The following is a 26,710-nucleotide window of genomic DNA, read 5'->3' as shown; positions in this document are numbered from 1 at the left end:
CAGCCCAAAACAATTAATTTGTGAGAGAGGGAAACAAACAACAAGAGGGAGCTTTGCCCAAGGATGAAAATAAGGAAGAAATGACTAATATTATTGAATAAATGAGCTAATATATCAATACAAGTTAGCCCAAAGAAGCCAAAGTTATACAAAAATAGTACTATTCACCATTTTCTCTCAATGTTCTTCTTGTTTCTTTTCTATCTCTTGATACTTGTGTCTGGATCCCTCTCTCTGAAAACCCTCTTTCTCTTATATCCTCCCCCTTTTTCTACATCTTGACCTTTCATCTTTTCATAATAAATCTCTCTTCCTGACACTTGTCACATTTTACGTCTGAAAAATGTGGTAGAAGTAGTCGGCTTAACTGTGACTTACATTATTCAGGTCGCTTTCTTATCAATGTAACTGATAAAGTTGTTACCCACCATTTAGTGTGGAGGCAACAGGCTACTCCAAACTGGAAACTTCCCCTATTATCACTGATTCTCTCTCTTCAGACCCTTCTTTCCACTTGAAACGCCTCAGAGTCCTTTGTCTCATCCCTTCCTTTTCTTAGACGACTTTCCTTCTCAATCCCATGATATCCCCACACCAGTATTGCAACTCTTCAACTTCAGCTTCGGTCCTTGGGCACTCACAATTTCTATTTTAAGAAGTCAAATATTTGAGCTTCAATTCCCAATATCAATTTATTTCAAATCTTTGTTTAATGATGTGCTCTACCTGTTCGTTAAAAGAATTGAGTGAATAAATTTTTCAAAAATTATTGTTTCCTTTGAGGCATGAGATTAACGATATGCGTTTGAAGTACCCTTTACTCTTTGGCTATGTAATTGTTTTTTAAAAATTTATTGCAATATCCTTTCACTACAAAACAAAAAAAGTCTATACCAATTGTTCAAAAATGCTGCTATAGCTCCTTAAAGCGCCAATATAGGTCCATTTGATTCAGCGCTTAGGGTCTGAATTGAACTGTCACAATAGTCATAGACCCAGCTCGGTTATACCGGTGTTTGGAAAAGTGCTAGTATAAGTCCCGACACTTTTGATAACCTATGCCCGCACTTTTCACGAATGTTAGAACAACCCAAAAAAACTATACGAACATTTTTCTTTCTTCTTTTTTTAAACCATTTAGCTGCGGTTTAAAAACTATTGGGCATTCCACAAAATCTCTTTAAAACTGCTAGGAAGTTTATCACCCTAGTGTTTAACCTGTTGAAAAGAATGTGCATTAGAATTGTTTATTATGTATATATAAAGCATTATTCTGAACATGTTGCTAATTTCGCAATTCAAACTCTTTCCCTTCTAGACTCTCAAGCATTTTATACATAGAGATCGAGGTAGTAATTCAGCTACAAAGCCCTTGGCTTCCATGGTCAATATTGGACTTGCATTATGTAACCTTTTCTAGGTTTAGGAATATTTTTAACATTGGCTCATGACATTTCTAATATGTTTAGCAGATTAAAAAAATTATGAGCTTGAGTGAGATGTTCAAAGGCATGGTTGTTGACAACTTTAGACCTACAAGTTTTAAAGATGAAAATATTTGAAATATTTTAATAAGTAGAACTTATCTTTTTATTTTAATTGAAAAAATTTTGGAATATGTGCATGTATTTATTTCAATTAATTCTATGTATTGTTGTATTATGAGTTTTGTATTATTTTAACTAGCAAGAAAATACACTTATTGATAACTTTAGGGACTGTATACTATAATGCATTCATCAAATTTTATAAATGCTATTTTGAACCTTGAATCTTAATATTTTGAGGATGCAAGAAACTTTCTTGAGGAAAATAGTTGTATCACATTGATATGAGTTTTAGATTTTGTTTGCAATTTAAAGTTAAGTATCAATTTTTCATTTTTTTTTTTTACAATTTAAAGTTAAGTATCAACATATATTCTCATTGTAATTTATGTTATACTTTTGATGATTACTTAAAAACTATATAAACAATATTTAAAAATTTTACTTAAATAATAAAAATAAAAATAAAAATAAAAACTCGTGCAATAAGCTAGTAAATAGTAATAGATCACATGTGCTATTCTTCACTTGTCAACTCTTTAGGTCTTTAACAAACTGAAACAATAAGTTACAATACAATTCTTATAAAAATAAATAAATTAATTAATTAATTAACAGTACATTTGTTCAATTGCCAATCCACTATGCATAGACATAAGAAATAGGAAATTCCTAACATTCCTTTTCCCCAAGACCGCCTATTCCAAATGCTGAGACCTGGATTTTCTTTACCATTATAGCCACAAAAAAAAAAACCATACTCATGAATTCCATTCCCACTAAAAAATGGTGTTTTGTACTAGTAAAATATTACAAGACCCAAATTGAGGAATTGCAAATCCAATTGTGGAGTTGTATTTGATATTGGACTTCACAGCCTAGGAGAGGTGGTCGTAGATCATGGCCATCAGTGGAGGAAGGGATGGGGATGAAGGTAATATGTGGCTATCGGGAGGAGAGCAAGACCAATCAAATGGTCTAGGTGAAGGCTAATGTAACTATTATGTATAACTGGTGAAGTTCAATCCTCATCTCTCACTCTCTCAGATTTGAGTGAAGAAGATGGGAGACAGATGAAACATTATTTACATGAAAAAAGAGATAGTTGAGAAATTCTTAGAACTTGCAAGGTGTATTTACAAAAATTGTTTGTAAAAAAAAAATAACAATCATGTTAGGGGCACGACATTTCTTCACAACTTTAGTTCTTAAGTTATAAGTGATGCAACATTATTTCCACATGATCCTATTACAACATACAGGTTTTATGCATCAATTAAAATACTTTACTTTCACTATTATGTAAAACATTAGTGAAAAATTTTTGGGTCACTTGACTTTATTTATGTACGTATCAAATTGATACTATTATTTTGTGCCCCTAAATTTTAAAATAAATTAATTGCTAGCTTGTGCATTGCATGATTTTGATTGTGAACTTATATATATATATATATATATATATATATATATATATATAAATTTTTATATATATAAAAGCAAAAGCCTCGTGTGAGAAGCATGAAGTTCTTCCTCTATGATATTCTTTTCATTTAAGCTTACATTTCATCAAAGTTTAGAAATTATGTCAAACTTTAACTAATGGCAGATGCATTTATTTCAATGTATTAATAAAGTTCAACGAATTTGTATACATTTATTATTTTAAATGCTTTGAATAAATACGGATAGATCTGAAAAGTCATGGTGAAGGTAGGAATTAAGAAAAAAATTTCAATTTTTTGCATATGATTAACTTCAATGCATAATTGCAAGAGTCAGATTTAATGAATTTGGTAAAATGACTATTTGTCTCCAAATGATAGGTTTATGTTTTAATAAAGTTCAAAGAATTTGTATACATTTATTATTTTAAATGCTTTGAATAAATACGGATAGATCTGAAAAGTCATGGTGAAGGTAGGAATTAAGAAAAACATTTCAATTTTTTGCATATGATTAACTTCAATGCAGAATTGGAAGAGTCAGATTTAATGAATTTGGTAAAATGACTATTTGTCTCCAAATGATAGGCTTATGTTTTGTCGTGATATCCACCTTCCTCCTATTGAAATTGACATAGATGCCATGTCTATTATTGCATTACTATCAAAAAATTCCGATTCTAATAGGGATCTCTCCTCACTGATGATTGCAGGGAACTCATGAAGCTGATTCCCCAATCTGTTTTGAACAACTTTCGGGAGTCCAATAAGTGTGCTAATTCTCTAGCTAGAATGGGAGCCAATATGAATTGTAATTTTGTTATTTTTGACTCTCCCTCCCCTAAATGTTGTTCCTCTTTTGCTTTATGATATTTTGGGCATGACCCAGGATTGTTTGTTTATTCGATGGCCTTAGCCACTTAAGGTATGTTTGGATTGAGGGAGAGACAGGGAGAGTAGAGTAGATTAAACACAACATTAGCTTATTTTTAATTAACTCTACTCTATTCCTCTCTACTCCCCCTCCTTCTCCCTTCCGTCCAAACAGGCCATTAGTGTTTTTCTTTAATATATTTTCCCTTTTACCAATATATATATATATATATATATATATATATATATATATATATATATATATATATATATATATATATATTATGAATTTATGATGCTAATGTAGAAAATTCAAGCTTTTAAAAGTTTACATAGCATAATTGAACTTAGTCAACATTCGTGACCATCTTTCACAAAGGCCCAAAATTGCGAATTAGCAATTCCAATTGCACCGGAAACAATGAGTTCCATTAAATGTGGTCTAGCTCACGGCCCAAGCCCGTAAACCTAAACTCAACTGTGAGATCCATTAGCTTCAACTCTTTTTTTTTTTTTTAAACCTAAATTCTTTAGATTATCAAGTCGGGTGGTAAATTTTTTTTAGGATAAGAAAAAAAATTAATTTAAATATAATTATGTATATAATTTTTTTTCTTTTTGGCAAGTTAGGTGGTTCTATAACCACCCTGACTACTATGTGCAATAACAATATTATTTCAAATTCAGAATATCCAAAGTGTTTTGATTTATATAAAATTTCTAAAACTCAAATTCTATGTCTTGTTAATTTGATATTCACAATTTTTTAATTAAAAAAAAAAAAGATTTATGTCCAAAAACTCCAGTGGAGTTGGCTGAGTAGTTGGGCACTCAATTTCAAAATGACTGTCTTGTGTTTGATTGGGAGCTCCCCAGTTTAAATTTGGGTACCAGCACTTTGAAAAAAACTCTCTGGACCAACAATTTACCCTGCTATGGACCCACCCGTCACAAACAATAATTAGTCTCTAGTTGAAAGTTTTAAGAAAGAGAGGTGCTACGTCCACAACATTTTTACAACAAATCATAGGTGGTTAGTTGTTATAGGTTCAAATTTGAATCTAACACTAAGATTACTTTTTTGTCCCAACAATAACAACCAGTAACAACTTGCCACTTAGGATTTGTTGTAAAAATGTTGTGGACATATCATTTCCCTTTAAGAAAACACTATGAGAAACCCAAAAAAAAAAGAGTTGACTATTTGTGTCATTTTCCTTTCTATTTCGATATAAAGTTATAAATATACATGTTTGACTTTTTTTCTCTTTTATAGAAAGGGTTAAATATATGAATTAATAAAAATAGAAATAAGTCTATTACATGTGTTGGTTGCCTTATCAAATGCAAGCATCTTCTTCAACACAAGCAGTGGGTTATCAAAAAGCTCCCAAAAAAAAATAGAAGAAGAAGAAGAAGAAGAAGAAGTCCGTTCACAACTTTGCCAATGCATCAGATTTCACTCTCTAATTCTATAGACCATATATATAGACACATGCATTTCTTTTTTTATTCCCTTATGATGACTGCAAATCTAGGAGTACTTTGAAGATGTTGACGCAGCCAATTAAAATTGATTATTTTTGGAAATTTTCCTGTGCCTTCTCAATCAGTAGCATAGCAGCCACAAATTTCAAAAAACCTCCTGATCACATTAGTTTGGACCATTCTACAGTTTGTTGCTTCAAGGAAAAAAATAAAAATAAAATAAAAGCAACACACTGTTCAAAATGCTGTAGGATGCTCTTGGGCAATGTCTAGAAACTCTCCCAGAAATTAGCAAGATAAAAGGTATATGGAAATATACAAGCAACAAGTCCTCAGCATACTGTCACAGAGATCTAATACCTTATTTTCTACGGAGTCAATAAAATTACAGCTGAACATGTCACAAAGATGCAATGTTTCATAGCCAAATGAAAAATTGCTGGATTATTGCATAATGATTGAAAAAACAAGCGAATAAGTTACAGATACTTCACATTGAAAATCAAAGAATATTTTTCAATATCTATCTATCCTGTCACTATAAACTGTTGGTAATCTTACACACCCTTCCTGCAAAAGAATGATACGCTTGACAACCCTCATAAGGGTAATCAGCAGATATTTGTAAATTGAATCTCAACCATGACAGAGTGATCTTGACATGGAACAAGATTAACTCAGTCAAAAATTCTCTCCGCAGTGGAAAACAATAAAAACACCAGACAACTAAAGATGCATTGAAACCCTGGTATGTAAAACACTAATTTCCAGCTATCTCGACTTGAAAGATCTGGATTGGCAGTTTTCGCAGATTCAAGAAGCCAGCCAGTGAAACGGACTCCAATAATGCCAGCAAAGGTACCAGCAGTATTAGAAACTCCCATAACAATCCCTGCATATCTCGGAGCAATATCCATGTGGTTCACTGCAAACCCAGCTCTTCCTAGTGCCAAGAAACCAAGAGCTACAGAAGAACAAAACACAGCCCCACTGGAAGTTCTGAAGAGAGGAAGTAATATGAATGCAAGTGAAGCAACTAAGAACCCTACAGTGTTCAACAACTTCCTGATTCTCGTCACAGACAAGATTCTCTTGGTGATTAAGTGGTCAGCAACTACCCCACCAATATTTGAAAATATAAACATGTTAAAATAAGGCATCATTTTAGATGATCCCATCTCCTGGAGACTAAGCTGCAGCCCTTTCTCAAAGTATGTTGGCAGCCAGTTCATCAACACGTACAAACCATAATGGAAGGTGAAATTATTTACCACAATTGCCCAAACTGGCAAGCTGAGTAAAATTTTTTTCCATGGTATGTTGGCAGTTTTGGAAGAAATTCCTCCATTCTCCACTTTCATTTTCTGGCTTCCTTTAACTGGCAACAAAGATTCACCAAAACCAGAGGCAGTGGCTTTTGGATGTTCAGAACGAGGAGGGTCACTAGCATACTTGAACCAAAGCATGCACCATATGGCACCTAATGCCGCCTCAACAAGAAATACAGATTGGGGTCCCCTATACTTTACCAAGCTTGGAAGGAGAAGCATTCCCGTAGCTGCACCAAGGTACATACCAGACATAGTTAGAGAAACAGATCTAGATCTTTCATGGGGTGGAACCCACTGTGCTAGCACTGTGTGGATGGAGGGGAAGATGAAGCCTTGTGCCACACCAACAAGCAAGCGAGCAATCACTAAAACTGTAACTCGATTAGGATCTAGTGGGACTAATGCACAAGTCAATGACCATAACACAAAAGAAATGAGGAGGACCTTCCTTCCCCCAATTCTCTGAGCTGCCCATCCACCAGGCACCTGAGAACACGCATATCCACAATAGAATGAAGCCAGTACAGTTCCTTTAGTTGACTGGTTTACCCCAGCAGCATCAGCAGCAATTGTATATGCAATAGAGAAGCCCACGCGTTCTATATAGCAAACAGATGTGCTGATGAAGGTTAAAATGACAATCAAGTAACGGTTTGGAAATGTCATCTTCCTCATACTTCACCTTTAGTTTTGTCTAGATATTTACTCAGTCAATTGTCTTCAAATGAGCCAGTCTAAAAACAGCTCTGTATCTACTAACCAGTGGTTTCAGCTAAGACAGCAACAGCTTCATGCCTATCACATATTAGAAGAAAAATTAATATATATAGCTCATACTTGTCAACAGGAGTAAATTAACAAAAGAGAAAAACATGACCAACTTGCAAGGCAATATAAACAGAAATCTATTCAGAAATAGCCAAAACTCTACATAAAATTGTTTTACAAGATACCAGGAGGTGGAAAATATGGATTAGAGAAACCCACTACTTGTACTAGTAAGTGATCTCTTAACAAAAATCCAAAGAAAAGCTTTTGATTGTAACAATCCCATTTATCTCATTCTAACAGATGGCCATAAATATGTAGAACAAGATCCCAAGAATCAGATGATGATAAGTGCTATCACCAATAGATGAGTAAAGGCTCTAGTGTTTCTCAGTCAAGAGTCATCAACTAGTGCGTTTGCAACAGATCTGCTAAATTGGAGACAGACAAATGCATTCGATCATAAATATGGGTTCCACCAGAAATACTAGGGAGAAGAGCAACAGGATTGAAAAAAAAAATGCCACAAGAATATTTGATAAGCTATTCAACAAAGAAATTTGTCCAACCTTGAGATATGAAAGCAAAATATAAGCTCAGTAAATGGACAACAATGTCAAAGCCTAGGAATGGTGAAGTGATAATAAACAAGAAATATGTTATGCAGAAACGTGTCAAAAAAATAAAAAGGTTATGCAGACAAAGTAAAAGGCCCTGACATCTAGTTTCACCCTTACTATAACAATGGTCGTGAATTCGGATTGGTTGTATAGTGAAGAAGCCATCACATAAGAAATTAAACATTGAAAAGTTATATTTATAGGATATATGTTGATCCACATTGAAAAGTTTCAAAATCAACAAATGTACAACCCTGACCAAGGACTTCCCATTCCAAGGAATATATACAACCCTCACCGACTCTCCCATCCCATCCCCACCACCCCCCCCCCCACAAAAAAATAAAATAAAAAGCATAGTAATTAAACAAAACCAGGAATTTTTTAAAAACATGAAGGGAAATGCATCTATCCAAGTCTGTGGCAGTGGCAGGCTGGCAGCAGCTTATCACATTCTGAAACTAGCTCCCTCTGCCTTTTCTCATGAGACAAAGTCTTTTAACATTTCCTTACTTGGCAAAGGCATACTCAATGTTCTAATATTGATTGAAGCACTAGACTCACAAAATTTGCCAATCATTAAACATGCTATGCTAGCAAATTTAGTTAGATTCACTACATGTCCTTGCTTAAGTGCCTTCTGCAATTACATTGATTAAGATTCAATATACAACTATCAAGTATCTCTTGCATATATACCAAGAGCCTTGTAGCTCAACTGACTCCTCCTAGTGTTTCCAATGGAGCTGTTCAGGGTTCAAATCCCCCCCCCCCCCCTCCCCCCAAAGAATCCCAACTATCAAATTATCAAAAAAATCTTGCATGTTGCTACAAATCCCATCTCAGCCTAAGATCAAATTGTCAGCATCAAGTATCACATCTCTCTTCTCTCTCTCTCTCTCTCTCTCTCTCTCTCTCTCTGTGTGTCTATTATTAATGGGGTTTTTCCTAATTTATCAATCTCAATAACACTGAATCTTAGTTATTTGCCCAAATGTGCTTGCCATCTCTAGTAGGCCTGCAAACATACTTGACTTGAATTGTATTTGTACTAACCATTTCATCAAACATGTAGTGAAGACTTTCAAACTCTCTTCAAAACCAGAAAACTCTTAGAGATTTAACATACCCAGAAAGCAAAAACTAGTCAGATTCAAAAACAATTCAGAAAAAATAAAATCTTATACAATGAATGAAAATGGGCTCACCATTGTTGAGATTTATGAGAGAAGATCTGAATTGGGAAACATTTCCTATGCAAATGGATATGACGCAGCAGCAGCAGAAACAGATTGGCCTCCCCCACAAAAAAGACGAGAGAGACAGAGGCAGAGAGTGAAGTCAGCGTAATTGAGGGATTCGTATACTAGTTTTGTAACAGTAGTTGCTGAATTATAAGTGCTAAAAAAGAATTCGATAGTTTCACGTGCTTTACTAGGATTCTTCTCAATGAAGTGGAGAGAGAGAGGAACATGGAGGATGGATGCTACCTGCTCTGCTTTTCTCAACCTACCTACCTCTCTCTCTCTCTCTTTCTCTCTCTCTCTCTTTTTTTTTTTTTATGAGACTCTTTCTTTCTGATTGACTTTCCTTGGATTTCTATCTTTACCAGGGTTTCATAGCTATTCTATCATTTGGGAAAATTTTCATTTTAAACCCTATATTTTTGGGTGGTAAAGAAATCAAGATCTAAACTTTAATAAAATAATAAATTATACCTCCACTTTTTTTTAATGTAATAAATTAAGCCCTATAGTCAACTTGTCACTTGTCACTTGTAAAATTAGAGGGGAGGCTTGTCACTTGTTAATTTTAAAGTCCAGGCTTGGCAATTGGGTGGGTTTTAGCGGGTCGTAAATAGATTGGGTACTTAATAATAATAGTACTAATATATATATGGAGAGAGAGAGAGAGCGAGAGAGAGAGAGATGGCAAACCAAGTGAGTTGAGTTGGGTTAAGTTCAGGTTGAAAATGGGTTCAAATAAAAAATATATGTAATTTTAAATGAGTGTTTTTTTTTTTTAGAATGAATTTTAAACGAGTTAGAAACAAGTCAAGTCAAATTGTGCAAATCGACTCGTATGAATTTTTTTTTTAAACACGTATATGCCATTTGGTAAGTCATGTAGCAAATTACTTAGTGCAAAATGCATTAATTTAAATTCATCACTCATATCAAGAAAGAGTTTAGCTCAACAAATTGATACTTGTTCAATAATTATAAAATTATACTGATCCCAACATTGTTAATCAAAATAAATAGCACAAACACAAATGAGTCTAATCTATCATTTGAAAATATAATTAAAACAAATACACAAGTTGCATTACTACACCATATCAACATCCAAAAATATAAAACAAAATTACAAATGCCTAATTGGATAGCTAATTTGACAAAGAATAAAAATATAAAATTAAAATTAAAATCTTGAAAAATAATCTAATAGTTGTGTTTAATTTTAGAAGCACTATGGTTGGCATTCTATTTCGATTTGGGAATATACATCAAACTTTGATTGTTTACTTATTTATACATGTTCTTTTTTATAAATATCATGTTATTGTTAAGTAATATATACTCCAGAAAATATTGTCTTTTATTTTGGCTATAGACTATTAAAAATTAAGCCTAAGCATCCATAATTTATATCAATTTTATTATTATACTTTCAGCTTTGCTCTTCTCAACAAAAAAAAAAAAAAAAAAAGTTTTACTCTTTTCACATTTATGAATACTTTTTATATATGTTTATAATTTCAAATATATGTTTGTAAGTTTACTACAACTAGATTTTCTTAGTATGTACTTTGTTATTTGATATTTAAAAATCTTTACTTATCACATTATTCAAGCAAGAAAAATGTCTCAATCTTTACTTATTGCATACAACCACCAATTCGTGTGCATGTAACTAGATAAAAGTCTCAATCAAATTTCTTGACTGCATTGTATTTGAATGGAGTTAAATATAAATACATTTTTTTTATTTAATGGAATCATCCAAAATAATGTTTTTAAAAATTGATGTTTTTTAGAAAATAAAAAATAAAAAACACATGCATTATATATGTTAATTGAGTTTAGGTTGTGCCGTGTAAAGCCCACAACAAACAAGTAAATAAACTATGTCTTAATTTTTTTTTTTTTTTTTTACCCAAGAAAAAAAGTTTTAAAAAACAAGTCGAGTAATAGTTTAACTAGGTCGAGTTGAGTTAACCCATAAAAATTGGTTGTGTCACGAGTGTACCCATTTTACTGTGTCAAAAAATTCGTGGTCGGGTTAGAGAAATTATAAAGTCTTCGTCCACCATTCCTCTAAAAGACTCTCACATGTTTAAAATTGCTTAATCAAAAGATTTTTTTTAAATAGAAACTGATTACTGACTCAGCAATTTTAAACAAATGAGAGTCGTTTACTGGAATGGTGGACAAATGATATGGTCTACCATGAAGACTGTATAATTTTTCGTCGGGTTGGGTTAGTGAATTTCAACCCATTTTGCCATGTCTAATTTTTATATATAACAAAAATACTCCTAAAATTTCTAGATGACTAAAATCCATTGAATTACAAAAATTATCAAAATGCTTTTAAAGCCTCTAAAATGACCAAAATATCCCCAAAACCTCAAAATGACCAAAATACTATAAAACCTAGAAAATGACTAACATACTCCAAAAACTAGAAAGATGACCAAAATACCCACTAAAATTACCAAAATACTCCTAAACAAGAAAATTAATACAAAATTACCAAAATAACCCTAATATTTTTCTTGCAATTTTCTTTCTTATTAGTTTTTTTTTTTTTTTTGTTATTATTGACACCATAGAAATTCTCAATTTCCATGGCAACTGTTTTACCCCCTTTATGATGTCTATCATCTCAACACATAAGCGCATGTTTGTTGCTGTTGGCTCCAATTTTGTTTTATTGGCGCATCATGTATGTAATATGAACTTGGACTTTAATTGAAGTTTTTAAGCTGAAGATGAAAAGGCTCATTGAACCCTAGTTGTATTAAAAAGCGCAATGCTACTTTAAAATGTAATACTGCAATGTCTTAGTTCCTTTGAAGTTTTAACAAAGCAAGTCCTACCAAAAAAAAAAAAAAAAACAAACAAACAAACAAAGCAAGGGAAATTGAAATTTCCTTTTTGACTTCATTTTGGAGCTCTTTGTTATGATTGGCATGCTATCTGAGGCCAAAATCAAGGTTATGAATGGCAAGTTTAAAACGAAGAAAAAACCACGCAAGTGTTCTCAAGCATATTCTTCGAAAGAAATGTTAAAAGAGTTGTTGGGCTCTATCAAGAATATAATTCAAAGATTGTATATATTTCAACTATAGTTCTCATTTTTCTACTTTTGTACTAAACCCTACGTTACAATTTGATCCAAGGTTACAGATATGTTGTATTGTAAGTTGTAATAAAAGGGAAAAAAAGAAAAGAAAAAAGGATATTGGATCAATAATTGCAAAATTGATTAACATCTCCATCACACCCCCCATATTTTTGAATCTTGGAAGACATGAAGTTCTTTAGATTTCTTTTGATTAGAAACCCTGGCTCCCATAATCTTAAAAACAGTCACTACTTTTATTGAAGAGACTTTAAGGATGGATGAACCTCTAGTTCTCTCGTTACCAACTTTCTCCGATCTTTCCCCCTTTCTTTGACATTTTCATCTTCCTATTACTTTTTATCTGAGTTTGTTGTTTTACTAAGTGAAGGTTCAATGCAGAGCACACCTTCATAATGCATAATGACCCATCTTTGCGTGATAATCTCTCTTTAATTAAAATTTAATATTAAAATGAGTAGGGGGAATGTTATAGCATTTTAATATTATCTAATTAAAATAGATTAATATTACAATATAAATATAAAGATATAAGAATTATCTCCATATCCATTAGTAAGTAAATGACTTTTTTTATTATGGAAAATGAATAGCCCTTCACCAATATAATGGATTAGCTGTTGGACTTATTTATTTTCAGAAACTCCTTATTTGATCCATTTAATTGTAAAACTCCAGTTCATCGGCATTATATCTAGCAATTAATATTATAACACCCACTATGTCAGAATTATAGAACTAATTAATCAGATTAATTTAGGTAATCAATTTTATGAGGCCCATTAAGCCTATAAATAGACTCATTCAAACCTATAACAAGTAACAACGTTATAACAATCTAAAAAATATAGCAATTACAAGCATTTTGTGTCATAGGAGAGACAAGTTAGAGAAAGTCAGCACCACTTACAAGGGCAGAGCCAAAGGGGTCGAAAGGGGGCAACTACCCCTGGCTACTCCTAAAAAAGCTCATGAGTACTAGTATATAGAAAATAACAGTATGACACCAACGAAGAAGAAAAAAGCCTTGCCCCCTTCTGCCTAAGAAAAAAAAAAAAAAAAAAAAAGCAATTTTTACTTAAACAAGGAAATAACTCTGACACCAAAGAAAGTGGAAAATTTCCATGACATTGAGGCATTCAAGACACTTTATTTCACTTTTAAACCAAAACTAACATCACTATTGTCTTAAGAAACTTTTACCCTCTCTTACGATTTAGTATGTCACTATTCACAACACTTTGGATGTTTATCCCAATTTTTCCTTTTTTATTTAATAAAACAAAGCATTTGTAGTGAGAAAAAAAACATAATGATATATAATTATTAGGTCCATATAAATGCATATCAATTGTTGCACTAATCAGACAGCAATCAACCATATTAAAGAACAAAGCTGGGAAAATGAAAAATTAGATTATATGACTCGAGTCCCTAAATATGAATAATTTGATGTGTCACAATATCACTATATTATGAAAGTTGCAAATACAAAGGTAGCTAAAAAACAACTATGCTAGCTAGGAAGTAGGAAGAAATGGAAATGGAAGCATCAAATAAAGAAAACATTGCATTAGATAAGTTAAACAGTTGTATAGAACATACTTAATACACCATAAATTAGTAAGGCCACAAATAGAAAAGCTTCCCTCATGGCAAGATTTGACTTCTAAGAGCAACAGCATTGGCGGTGCCAAAAATTTAGCTATTTGGCACCACCACAACAACAACAACAAAAAACTACTTTATCTATTTTACCACTTCATTTTACAAAATACCTAATATCAGTAGTTTTATTTTAGCATTCAACACAATAAAATAATATATATCAACTACAATAAACAACCACCACAACCACACAACTCTGATTTTAAAATTTAAAAAAAAAATAAATAAATAACAACAACAACAATCACCACCACCACCACAATAACAACTGCTACCACCACCACAAACCCACCTCAACAATCACCACCCACAACTCTAATTTAAAATAATAAAAACTAAAAACCACCTCTAGGCTTAGGGCAACTACGGCTTGGCGAGCAGGGGCTGATGTGTGACAAGGAGCTGGAGGAAGAAAGAAATAAAAAATGAAGGGGAGAAGAGAAGGGCTGGGTTCGGTGGAGAAGAAAGGTGAAGAAGAAAGAAGAAAGGTGAAGTAGAAAGAAAAAATGGTTGGAGGAAGAAAAAAAAATGAAAGGGAGGAGAACTGCTAGGTTTCAGATCAATGAAGAAGAAAGAGAAAAGAGAGAGAGATAGAGAAAAGATTCATTTAATAAAAGAAGAGAGAGAAATCATTTAAAATATAATTTTTTTTTAACTTTGGAGCTGCAGTAAATTGGTATTGATACCAGTTTACCCTAGCTCCATTGCTAAAAAATTTGGCAATAGCACTATCATTGTAGCTCTATTTTTTGTGTGTGAGCTATTAAATTTAACAATATAACTTTTTAATACCACCAATACTAATGCTTTTAAAGATCTAGATGATAATAAAAGTACAACATGAAACCAAGAGGCTTCAATATTTACATTTAGCAATGTTAGACAAACTAATTTTAATGTCTTTATGTATTTAAATTAATCTCTTGATTTGGTTGTTATTTGTTAGTATAATTTTTTATGAAAATTTTAATTGCTCACAATGGTTTATATCAATATAAAAAAAAAATTAAAAATATGTTTACTTCAAATCTTGCTCCCTCAACTAAAATTCTCGCCATTGACCAGTTACAAAGATTAGTCAATCAAGAGCTTGAATCTCTTTAGAGAAAACGAGTGTTGCATCTCAATACAAATAGTATTGTGTATTTTTATCTCAAATAAATAATATTCAAAAATATTTATTCAATTTCTTTTTGTATTATTTCCATTATTATTGTTAATGCACCAACAAAAAGTAATTCATTGTGTTCAGATCTTATATTTTAATGTATAGATTTATGTCATATGTCAGTTGGCTTTTGAAGATTTTCCAACAAGAAGTGATTCTGTGTTCGGATCTTATATTTTAATTGACTTCAATAAAAAAAATCTTTTATTTTTTATTTTTCCAGACAAATAAAGCTTCTTTAAAAAAAAAAAAAAAAATAGTGGCTATGAAAATGTGCTTGACTGCTTAGCAGTCATCGGGGTACCGGGTCTTGTAGCATCTTATTGGCTTGAATACTTCAAAAAAAAAAAAAAAACTAGTGGCTATGCAAATGTGCTTGACTGCTTTGCAGTGATCGGGGGGTATCGGGTCTTGTAGCATCTCATTGGCTTGAATACTTACAACAAGTACCAAAGTCTTGGTTTATTTATATTGTTAAAGACTTGGCTAAATAAGAAAAATCATGACTAAACTTGGGTAAAAAAAATGTGACCTTCAACAAAGTCATCTCTTAGAGTCTCAGTTGACAATTCAGTCAATTCAATTGTCACATGATTCTTGAGTTGCCCCAACATCTTGTTTTTCTTCAGTTTCACAGTTGTATTCATTACACACTCATTACGCACCTTGTTACACACAAACGTAAAAAATGAAATGTGTGTGCGTTCGTGTATAACAAAATGTGTAAAAGGATTTACTCATTGGATTCTTGATCAATCGAACTTCTGATTTTACAATCTATGTATATTCTGATAAATATACACCATTCCAGAGACTTACAAATCTAGTAGGATTGAGTTGAAAACCAAGCAGAAATCCTGAGTTGAGCAGTGAGCGCATGGTTAGTTCCATCTCAATCAGATTATATGGTATTTCAACAATCAATCTTGATGCAAACTGGTCTAATTAGATATTTGGGTAATAAATTGACACAGCTCGGTAATCGCGGACAGAATAAAGATGAAAAATGGAAAACTTTGGTCCAACACTCTAAAGTAGACCATAGCAGAATCATTTTAAATGCTTATAAAAACAAGTTTGTCCTAGCGGGCGAATAGTGGTGTGTGTTGCCTTCAAACAATTTTAACCACAATTTGTAATTCCATGTGAAACCATATATATAACCAGATGCCCTTTTCACAACCCAACTTACCAAACTAACCAAAATCTCTCTCTCTTTTTCTTTCCATTCTTCAACCAACTAAAGAACAAAATGTGAACAAGCAAAAAATTTCAAATATTTTCACACCTTTAAGTCACCCACTGCCCATAACTTAACACCTGGACACCCTCTAGTTTACACAGCTTAATTCTGTTCACCGCCATGGCAGAAAGACTCAAACTTTTCTTCTGGGTTTTCTTTGTTCTTCTCCCAAACCCAGCAAAATCTCAACTTGATGAGCTATTCCTCAATGGGTTCAAAGGTGTTGGTGTAGCTAGCAACTTGAGGTTAAATGGTGCTGCACAGATCCAAGAAAATGGTGTACTTCAGCTAACAAACAAAACGCAGAGACTACTAGGCCATGCCTTTTACTCAAATCCAATCCAATTCAAGAACTCCACGGATGGCAAAGCTTTTTCCTTTTCAACTTCCTTTGCTTTCGCTATGGTCCCCGAGTATGCTAAGCTTGGAGGCCATGGCCTTGCTTTCACAATCTCCCCTACCAAAGAGTTTCCAGGGGCTCTACCAAGTCAGTATCTTGGTCTAGTGAACAACACCGATCTTGGCAACTTCACCAACCACATATTTGCAGTCGAATTTGACACTGTCCAAGACTTTGAGTTCAGGGACATCAACGACAACCACGTTGGCATTGATATCAATAACTTAGTATCCAACAAATCTGCCCCAGCTGCTTATTTTGATGGTACTAGTAGTTCGATCCAAGTTCTCAATTTGAAGAGTGGTCAGGTAATTCAGGCTTGGATAGAATATGATTCTCAAAGTAATCGATTAGATGTGAAACTTTCACCTTCATCTACTAAACCAAGGTCTACACTTTTGTCTTTTCACATAGACCTCTCACTAATTCTTCAAGAATCTATGTATGTTGGGTTTTCTTCTTCAACTGGTTTGCTCTCTAGCTCTCACTATATCATGGGTTGGAGCTTTAAGATGAATGGAGAAGCTAAATCTTTGTCTTTGGATCAACTCCCTTCACTCCCAGCAGAGTCTAAAAGAAACAATAGCACAGGCGTAATTGTTGGTGTTTCTGTTTCAGCCGCTTTGGTGATAATTTTGGTGAGTGGTTTGGCTTTTTACCTCATCAGGAAAATCAAGAAAGCTGATGTGATTGAGGCCTGGGAGCTTGATATTGGTCCACACAGATTTTCTTACAAGGAGCTGGAGAAAGCAACAAGGGGTTTTAGTGACAAGGAGCTACTTGGGTTTGGTGGGTTTGGTCAAGTTTATAAAGGGACACTGTCAAATTCAAACACCCAAGTTGCAGTTAAGCGAATTTCGCATGAATCAAAACAGGGTTTGCAAGAATTCATATCAGAGATTGCTAGTATTGGTCGGCTTCAACATAGAAATTTGGTTCAATTACTTGGATGGTGTCGGCGAGGAGCAAATTTGTTACTTGTTTATGACTTTATGCCTAATGGAAGCTTCGACAAGTACATATTTGATGAGCCTAAAACAATTCTGAGCTGGGAGCAGAGGTTTAATATCATCAAAGATGTGGCCTCAGGGCTTTTATATTTACATGAAGAGTGGGAACAAACTGTGATTCACAGGGACATCAAGGCAGGGAATGTTTTATTAGATTCTGAGCTAAATGCACGGCTTAGTGACTTTGGTCTTGCTAAACTATACGAGCGTGGCACCAATCCAAGCACTACAAGGGTTGTGGGCACATTGGGTTATCTAGCGCCTGAGCTCACACGCACAGGCAAGCCTACAAAAGGCACAGATGTCTTTGCATTTGGTGCTTTGTTGCTAGAAGTGGTATGTGGTAGAAGACCTATTGAGCATAAAGCATTGCCTGAGGAGCTCATGTTGGTGGATTGGGTGTGGGAGAAGTGGAGACCTGGAGGAATATTTGAAGTTGTGGATTCAAGATTGGAGGGTGAGTTTGATGAGCTTGAAGTTGTTGTGTTGCTCAAACTAGGCTTGATGTGTTCCAACAATGAGCCTAAGGCACGCCCCACAATGAGGCAAGTGGTAAGGTACTTGGATGGACAGCTACCACTGCCTGAGGCTGTGGAAGCACCACAGGGAGGGACCTAGGTAACACTGGCTTTTTAAATTTTCCATTAAACTCATCATGGACCCATGCATTGAGCGTGATAATTTTTTTAGGTTGGTTTCATTAAGTTTATCTTTTGCAAATTGGACTAATTTAATAAAGAGTAATATATTTTATAATCATATTTTCATTTATTATAGGAACAATCACAAATGTAATATATATAATTTTTATCAAACCAAAATGAAAACAATGAAATTTTTTACAAGAATTCAAAAGGTAAGTTAACAAAAATATTCATTTTTTAATAATGGTTATTTATAACATTTTGTGTATCATTACAAAGCATGTAGAATTTAGAAATTATTCTTTTAATTTTAAACCATCTTTCTCAAACCCAATTTTTTCTACCCTACAATCCAAAACACCGAAAACTGTATCTCAAAAATTAATAAAACTCAACAAAACTACAATTTAAAATAAAAGAGAAAGGGAAAAATAAAACTCACATCAAAATCAGATTCCTTCCAAATATGTAAAACAAATTAAATGTGATGCAATCAAGCCACATATCCAATGCATAATCAAATTCAAATTTTTAATAAGGCTTTGAAGTCAGACAATAGAAATAGGTGGCCAATCCCAAGCAAAAAGTGCTAATTATATACATGGTGATTGTAACTCTTTTTCCTTAATAATATAATAATAACTGAATAAATAGAAAACCAAGAGTACACTTCCAAAGGGGGAAAAAGTAGAGGAAAATTTTTGACAAAAAGATGATGAAATATTGTGTAAATATTGTCATAATCTAATACAACACGTGAATAATGAATAGATAAATAAATAATTTTAAACACAAAATTGAATTTATTTTCTTAAAAATCTCAAAAATACACTAATGAGATAAGGAAGATGAAGAGCAACATAAAATATTCGTAAATACTTTTAAAAACTATTCAAGTATCTAGGAACATCATATAACAAGGACATAACAATTTGATGCTAATTTGTTAATACTGTAATGCCAATTTATTTATATATTTAATATTGTCAAAAAAATTAAAGGTAAAAAATTAATAAGAAAAAAAATAATGATGTGGTTGATGAAGTGGCTCAAAAAGAGCATAGCAATAATAAATGTTATGCTTTAGCTTATATATATATTTTCACTATATTTGATAATAAAAAAAAAATAAAAAGAATCTCACTGTCCTTCAAATTTTGAATTTGTTCTCTCAAAATTTAGAATTGATGCCAAAATTTAGAATTAATCTAGTAAAAAGTATATTAAATCAGTAAAAGAAAATAACCTAAAAATTTAAAATTGGTAAAAAAAAAAAAAAAAAACCATCTAGCCATTGCTTAGCCTGTGGCCCTCCAAATACCAACAAAACCTCAAATCTCCTTTAAAATTTTCAAAATTATGGCTTATTTGGATTGAAGGGGGAGGGAGGGGGAGTATAGAGTTGGTCGGATAATAGGCTAATTTCTGGATTGGTTGTAAAGAGAAGATGCCACCTCATAAAAAAAAATAAACATTGAAAAGTTATATTTATAGGATATATGTAGATCAACATTGAAAAGTTTCAAATTCAACAAGTGTACAACCCCGACCAAGGACTTCCCATTCCAAGGAATATATACAAACCTCACCGCCTCTCCCATCCCATCCACTCACACCACCCCCCCCCCCCACAAAAAAAAAAAAAAAAAAAAAAATAGTAATAAAACAAAACCAGGAATTTTTGGAAAAACATGAAGGGGAATGCATCTATCTAAGACTGTGGCATTGGCAGGCTGGCAGCAGCTTATTACATTCTGAAACTAGTTCCCTCTGCCTTTTCTCATGAGACAAAGAGTCTTTTAACATTTCCTTACTTGGCAAAGGCACACTCAATGCACAATAAATCAATGTTATAATACTGGTTGAGCACTAACCTCACAAAATTTTCCAATTATTAAACATGCTATGCTAGCAAATTTAGTTAGATTCACTACATGTCCTTGCTTGAGTGCCTCCTGCAATTACATTTGTTAAGATTCAATATACAACTACCAAGTATCTCTTGCATATATGCCAAGAGCCTTATCACTCAACTGGAACCTCCTCATGTTTCCAATGGAAACATTTAGGATTCAAATCCCCCACAACCCCAACTATCAAATTATCAAAAAATAAAAAAATCTTGCATATTGCTACAAATCCCATCTCAACCTAAGATTATTGTCAGTATCAAGTATCACATCTTTTTTTTTCTCTCTCTCTCTCTGTCTATTATAAATGGTGTTTTTCCTAATTTATCAATCACAATACTAAATCTTAGTTATTTGCCCAAATGTGCTTGCCATCTAATCAGCCTGTAAACATACTTGACTTGAATTGTATTTGTACTAACCATTTCATCAAACATGTAGTGTAGACTTACAAACTCTCTTCAAAACCAGAAAACTCTTAGAGATTTAACATACCCAGAAAACAAAAACTTATCAGATTCAAAAACAATCCAGAAAAAAAAAAATCTTATACAATGAATGAAAATGGGCTTACCATTGTTGTAATTTGTGAGAGAAGATCTGAATGGGGGCACATTTCCAATGCAAATGGATATGATGCATCAGCAGAAACAGATTGGCCTTCCCCACAAAAAAGACGAGAGAGACAGAGACAGAGGCAGAGGGTGAAGTCAGAGTATTGGAGGGATTCGTAAAGTAGTTTCACGTGCTTTACTAGGATTCTTCTCAATGGAGAGGAGAGAGAGAGAGAGGAACATGGAGGATGGATGTTACCTGCTCTGCTTTTCTCAATCTACCTCTCTCTCTCTCTCTCTCTCTCTCTCTCTCTCTCTGATTTACTTTCTTTGGATTTCTATCTTTACCAAACTATCCCAGCGACTCTATATCATTTGCGGAAAGGAATTTTCATTTTAAACCTATATTTTTGGGTGGTAAGAAATCAAGATCTAAACTTTATAAAATAATAAATTATACCTTCACTTTTTTTAATCTAATAAATTAAGCCCTATAGTCAACTTGTGGCTCGTTAATTTTAAAGTAGGGGTTTCAATTGGGTGAGTTTGAGCAAGTCATAAATGGGTTGGGTACTTTAATATATATATATATATATATATATATATATATATATATAGAGAGAGAGAGAGAGAGAGAGATTCACCGGTCATATCAAGAGAGGGTTCAATTCAACAAATTGATATTTGTTCAATAATAATAAAATTATACAAATTCTAACATTGTTAATCAAAATAAATAGTATAAAGGGTCTATTTGATACCACTTATTTTACTAAAAACTAAAAATAATAAAAAAAATAATTAAAAAGTTATTGTTCATGCGCTTGGCACGGTTGATAAACCTAAATGCACTGTTCATATCTCATGAATAGTGCAAGAGGCAATGGAAAAAAAAAAAAAAAAAAAAAAAAAAAAAAAAAAGGCAAACACGAGAATAAACGTAAACCAAATGCTCAAAAAGTCTACTTTATCATTTGAAAATCTAATTAAAACAAACACAGAAGTTTCACTACTACACAATATCAACATCTCAAAATATAAAACAAAATTACAAATGCTTAATTAGATAGCTAATTTGACAAAGAATAAAAACATATAAAAATTTAAAATTTTGAAAAATAATATCATTATTTTAAATGCACTGTGGTTTTGGATGCAAAATAGCAAAAGTTTTATTCTTATAAGTTCAATATAAGTTTTGATAGTTTTAGATTCAATGTCATTTTGCCACAATCCTTTAATTTTTATATGCATTATGGTTGGCACTCTATTTCGATTTAGGAATATACATCAAAGTTTGATTGTTTACTTATTTATATATGATCTCTTTTATAGATATTATATTATTGTTAAATAATATACACTCTAGAAAATATTATCTTTTTTTTTTAAAAGCCTTTTATTTTGGCTATGGACCATATAATTCTATTTTGGGTTAATATGTTTTGGTGTTGTGTTTTTACATTCCCCATCACAAGTAGTCTCTCTCCTTCTAATAGTTTTGGTTTGACTTTGGTTTGAGTTAATACTTAATTATTTTAGAAGTGAGAATTTCAGCTTATATCACAACACAATTTTGGCTATACATTTGAATTTTCCTATCAATTATTTGAGTAATATTAAGTGTAATTTGTTATAAATTTTGATTATCAATATAATTTCTTGTAAGAGAATGAGAAATTTGAATAATTTATTTGAAACTTAAAAAATTTAGTTGTATAGAAAAAAAAATTAGAAAAACATAGTACATTATAACATGATTTTGAAGTATGTAGAACACCTCGAAAAGGAAAAATATCAATCAAACACACAAAAGAAACAATAATAGAATGATTTTTTATATATATAAGAATAGAATGATAAATTGGTAGAGATAAAAATATGTTAAATAATTTTAGAAATTTTTTTTATTCTGTAGAGAGAACAAATTATACATCATATCACAATTACAAAATAATTATCTATTCTTATGCATCACATGGATTTGCACATGTTTACAACTAGTGTTTTTTTATTGGCTGATAGACTAATGTGATATGTCAATTGGCTTTTTGAAAATTTTCCATCAAGAAGTAATTCTTTGTGTTCAGATTTTTTCTTTTAATTGACTTCAAAAATAAATGTTATATTTTTAATTTTTCAAGACAAATAAAGATTCTTAAAAAAAAGAAAAAAGAAAAAAAGAAAAAGAAAAAAAGAGGTGGCTATGCAAATGTGCTTACTGCAGTAATGTGCGGTAGTTATCGGGCTAAATAACAAATCATGACTTGGTTTATTTATCGGGCTAAAGACTTGGCAAAATAAAAAATCATGATCACCTCTCTAAACTTCAGTTGACAGTTCGATCAACTCAATCGTCGCATGATACATGAATTGACCCAACATCTTGCTTTTCTTCACTTGCACAATTGGATGCGTTACACACCTTGTAACACAAAAATGTATATAAAAAAAATAATTAAAAAAAGAAAGAAAGAAAGAAATGTGTGAAAAGTGTGTTTAAAAGGATTTACTCATATGGGGTTTGGGTTGGATTCCAATTCTGATGAGGTTTTGATTTTGATTTTTTTCTATGGGCTTTTATTTTTTGGATTTGAATGGTTGGATTTTGGATTCCAATTGGCTGGACTTTGGATTTTGATGGGGTTTTGGTTGGATTTAGATTGGTTGGTTTGGGTTGAGCTGGGTTGGCATGGTGGGCAGGGTGGTGGTGTGATGTTAGCGTGGTGACAGTTCGTGTTTCGTCGTTGTGGGTCACTCTGGTGGGTTTGTGTGGTCGTTGTTGGTCATTGGGGTAGGACTGTTTGGTCGTTGTTGGTCCTGGTGAGTCTATTCTTGTTATGTTCTGCTTTGCTCACTATGTTGGTTTGATTTAAAATGATTCTCATCGTAGCTGAATGATTTTTTGTGACTGGGAAGCTCAACAGTAGTGGTGGTGGTGGGTGGATGAGGCAAAAGCCACAAAACAGAGATTAGAGAGAAGTGAGAAATACTTTTTATATTATTTTAATTTTAATATATATTATTTTAATGTATTGTACGATAAAATAAAAGTTGTGATAGCGGATGCTAATGCTTTACGCATATATATAGCAGGATTAAACCAAGCTGAAATCCTAAGTTGAAAGCAGTGAGCACATGGTTAGTTCCATACCTATCAGATTATAAGGTATTTCAACAATCAATCCTGCAAATAAATAAATAAAAACAATCAATCGTGATGCCACACTGGTTTGTGATATTAGGCAGACCTCACTAATCAGAAATCTGACGAATTAATTGACCAGAGCTCAGAAATGGCCGACAGAATTAAGATGAAAAAATGGAAAACTTTGGTTCAACGCTCCAAAGCAAACCATAGCAGAATCAATTTAAATGCTTTTTTTTTTTTAATAAGCATTTTAAATGCTTATAAAAACAAGTTTGTCCTAGCTCAGTTTCAAACCCTGTGGGTGGGGCTTAAATTTAAATGGCCTGAAGTGATGTGGGTTGCCTTCAAACAGTTTCAACCACAATCTGAAATTCTTTGTGAACGGACTCAGGTGGGGGAACAAAAACAATAAAAATATTCAAAATAGTTATTGTATTTTAGCCAAAAAAAATTATTTTACTACTAAAGAACCAAAAAATATGTGTTATTGAAGAAGCTAAAATTAAATTTTTTGTAATCACAGTAAACTGATATAATATTTTATTATAGTAATTGTAAGTTGTTAAAAATAAAATAAAATATTTTATTAAAATTAAATCTCTTCCTTCAATTTAAAACTCAAATTCTCTCACTTCCTTTATTATTTTAACAAGTTGTTTATATTATTTTAAATTAAGTAATAAAAAAAATATAAAATTTGATATTGGGTGCATGGTTCAAACCCGAATCGTTCAATGAATCATAAAATGGAGAGGTTCAAGATTTTTAACGTCAGATCGAGGTTGAACCGAGATCAACCATGATGATATCATAATTAATTAATAAATAATTATTTAAAATATAAATAAATATATTAAATTAGTATAAATAAAAAAATTAACTAAAATAGTCCAATTAAAATAAAATCCCATATTTCAAATATGTTTTTAATATCATAACTTTTACAAAATAATAAAAATATATCAAATCCTATGAAAATATAGATAAAGTATTTCTTTATTTCTTTATATGTTAATTACTAAAACTTTGATAATAATAATAATAGTATAATAATTATAATAATATAAGAACTTGTGGCAATACACGTAACATCTTTTTTTTTTTTTTTTTTTTATAGAATAGGGAAGGAGAAATCTAAACACAATACTCAGCGAAAATGAATAAATACTTAAAGTCACACGTAATATATTTTATTCAAAAAGAACTAATGGCTGAAAAGAACTTGTGGCTGAAACATTAAAATATAAGAACTTGCGGCCAGTTACGTACAGCACGTTGGGCACATTTCTGAAATAGAACTAATGGCTGAAACGTTCGTCTCATCTTTATTCAAAAATTCAAAGTAGTCACGTGGAGGCTGAGGAAACTTCAAAAGGAAATACAAAACAAAGAAAGAGAAACCGCATATCACATAATAAGTTACATAGCGGTGTTCAATAAAAAGAGAGAGGAGATTAGTCATTAGTATTACAGAGTAGTGGAGTCGGATAGCAGAAGAAGAAAATGAAGAAAGAAGAAGTTACTGCTTCGTGGGGCCACTCCTACTTCGTCGTCTTCTTGTTCCTTTACTCTTTTTTTTTTTTTTTCCCCTAAGAAATCATTTGGTTCTAGATTTGAAAAAAATGGAACCATATGTACTGCAAAAACCGGTCATGGTTCATAAAATTGTATGGTCCGGCCGCAGTTTGAGCGGTTTTGTGCTTTATTTTGTTGAAAAAAATGGAACCGTATGTACTGCAAAATCCGGCCACGGTTCATAGAACTATACAATCCAGCCATGGTTTAAGTGGTTTTGTGTTTTATTTCGTATAGAGAGGTTATTAGAGTTAAAAAGAACCGTAATGATGAGAGGTTCATGCTTAATCAGGTCAGACCGTTCGGTCTGGTATGAATTTGAGAACTATGATTTGGTATATTTTAAAGTGAGGTAGTAAAATAAATAAAATAGTTTTTTGAGATATGAAAAAGCTAAAATTTTTAGCAATATCTCTGACTTCAACAAAAAATATATATATATCCTAGCCAATCTAATATTAAGAAAAATTTATTTTGTTTTTTGTTTTTGTTTTTGTTGGTAAATAATTGTATCTTCATGTATTTAGAAACAATAATTTTGTATATTTATAATTTTTTAATTGATTTTGTATATTTATAATTTTTTAATACTATAGATGCTTATTTAGAGTTTTTTTTAAAACTTCTTTTAGTTATTTATTATAATTTGGTCATGCTAATCATATGTATATAAGTCATGCTAGTGCCAAATAAAGTGGCACAATTTGTACCACAACTCACTCATGTGCCAAAATATGAATGATAAAATAGTGATAATAAGTCGATATAAGGACATTCCTCTGCCCACTCATACCTCGTCACGTGTGCGTGCACAAATTGTGAAACTATGTGTCAACAACGTTACTCTGTGTAACCAGATTCCCTTTCAGAGCCCAACATACCAAAGTCTCTCGCTTGTTCTTTCCATTCTTCAAACAACAAAATGGACAAAACGTGCCCAAGTA

At 32.2% G+C, this 26,710-nt stretch overlaps 1 protein-coding gene and 1 pseudogene across 1 annotated transcript; one reads left to right on the top strand and one right to left on the bottom strand.

Moving 5' to 3' along the window:
• Positions 1-5,751: 5,751 nt before the first annotated feature.
• LOC142642080 (putative anion transporter 5) lies at positions 5,752-9,663 on the bottom strand. The gene is made up of 2 exons (XM_075816435.1): positions 9,281-9,663; positions 5,752-7,479 (listed from the first exon to the last, which is right to left on the bottom strand). Exon 2 carries the CDS (start codon positions 7,357-7,359, stop codon positions 6,031-6,033), a length of 1,329 nt encoding a protein of 442 aa, XP_075672550.1. The 5' UTR covers positions 7,360-7,479; positions 9,281-9,663; the 3' UTR covers positions 5,752-6,030.
• A 6,868-nt stretch (positions 9,664-16,531) lies between these two features.
• Positions 16,532-19,906, top strand: LOC142642241 (L-type lectin-domain containing receptor kinase S.4-like; annotated as a pseudogene).
• The last annotated feature ends 6,804 nt before the right edge of the window (positions 19,907-26,710 follow it).

The sequence above is a fragment of the Castanea sativa genome, chromosome 7 (assembly GCF_040712315.1).
Source record: "Castanea sativa cultivar Marrone di Chiusa Pesio chromosome 7, ASM4071231v1".
NCBI classification, from domain to species: domain Eukaryota; kingdom Viridiplantae; phylum Streptophyta; class Magnoliopsida; order Fagales; family Fagaceae; genus Castanea; species Castanea sativa.
Note: the sequence above shows the minus strand (reverse complement) of the source record. Positions and strands in the feature narration are given on the sequence as shown.

Bases quoted from the DNA above. Each gene is read 5' to 3' on its own strand.
- LOC142642080 (XM_075816435.1), bottom strand. From the start codon at position 7,359: ATGAGGAAGATGACATTTCCAAACCGTTACTTGATTGTCATTTTAACC.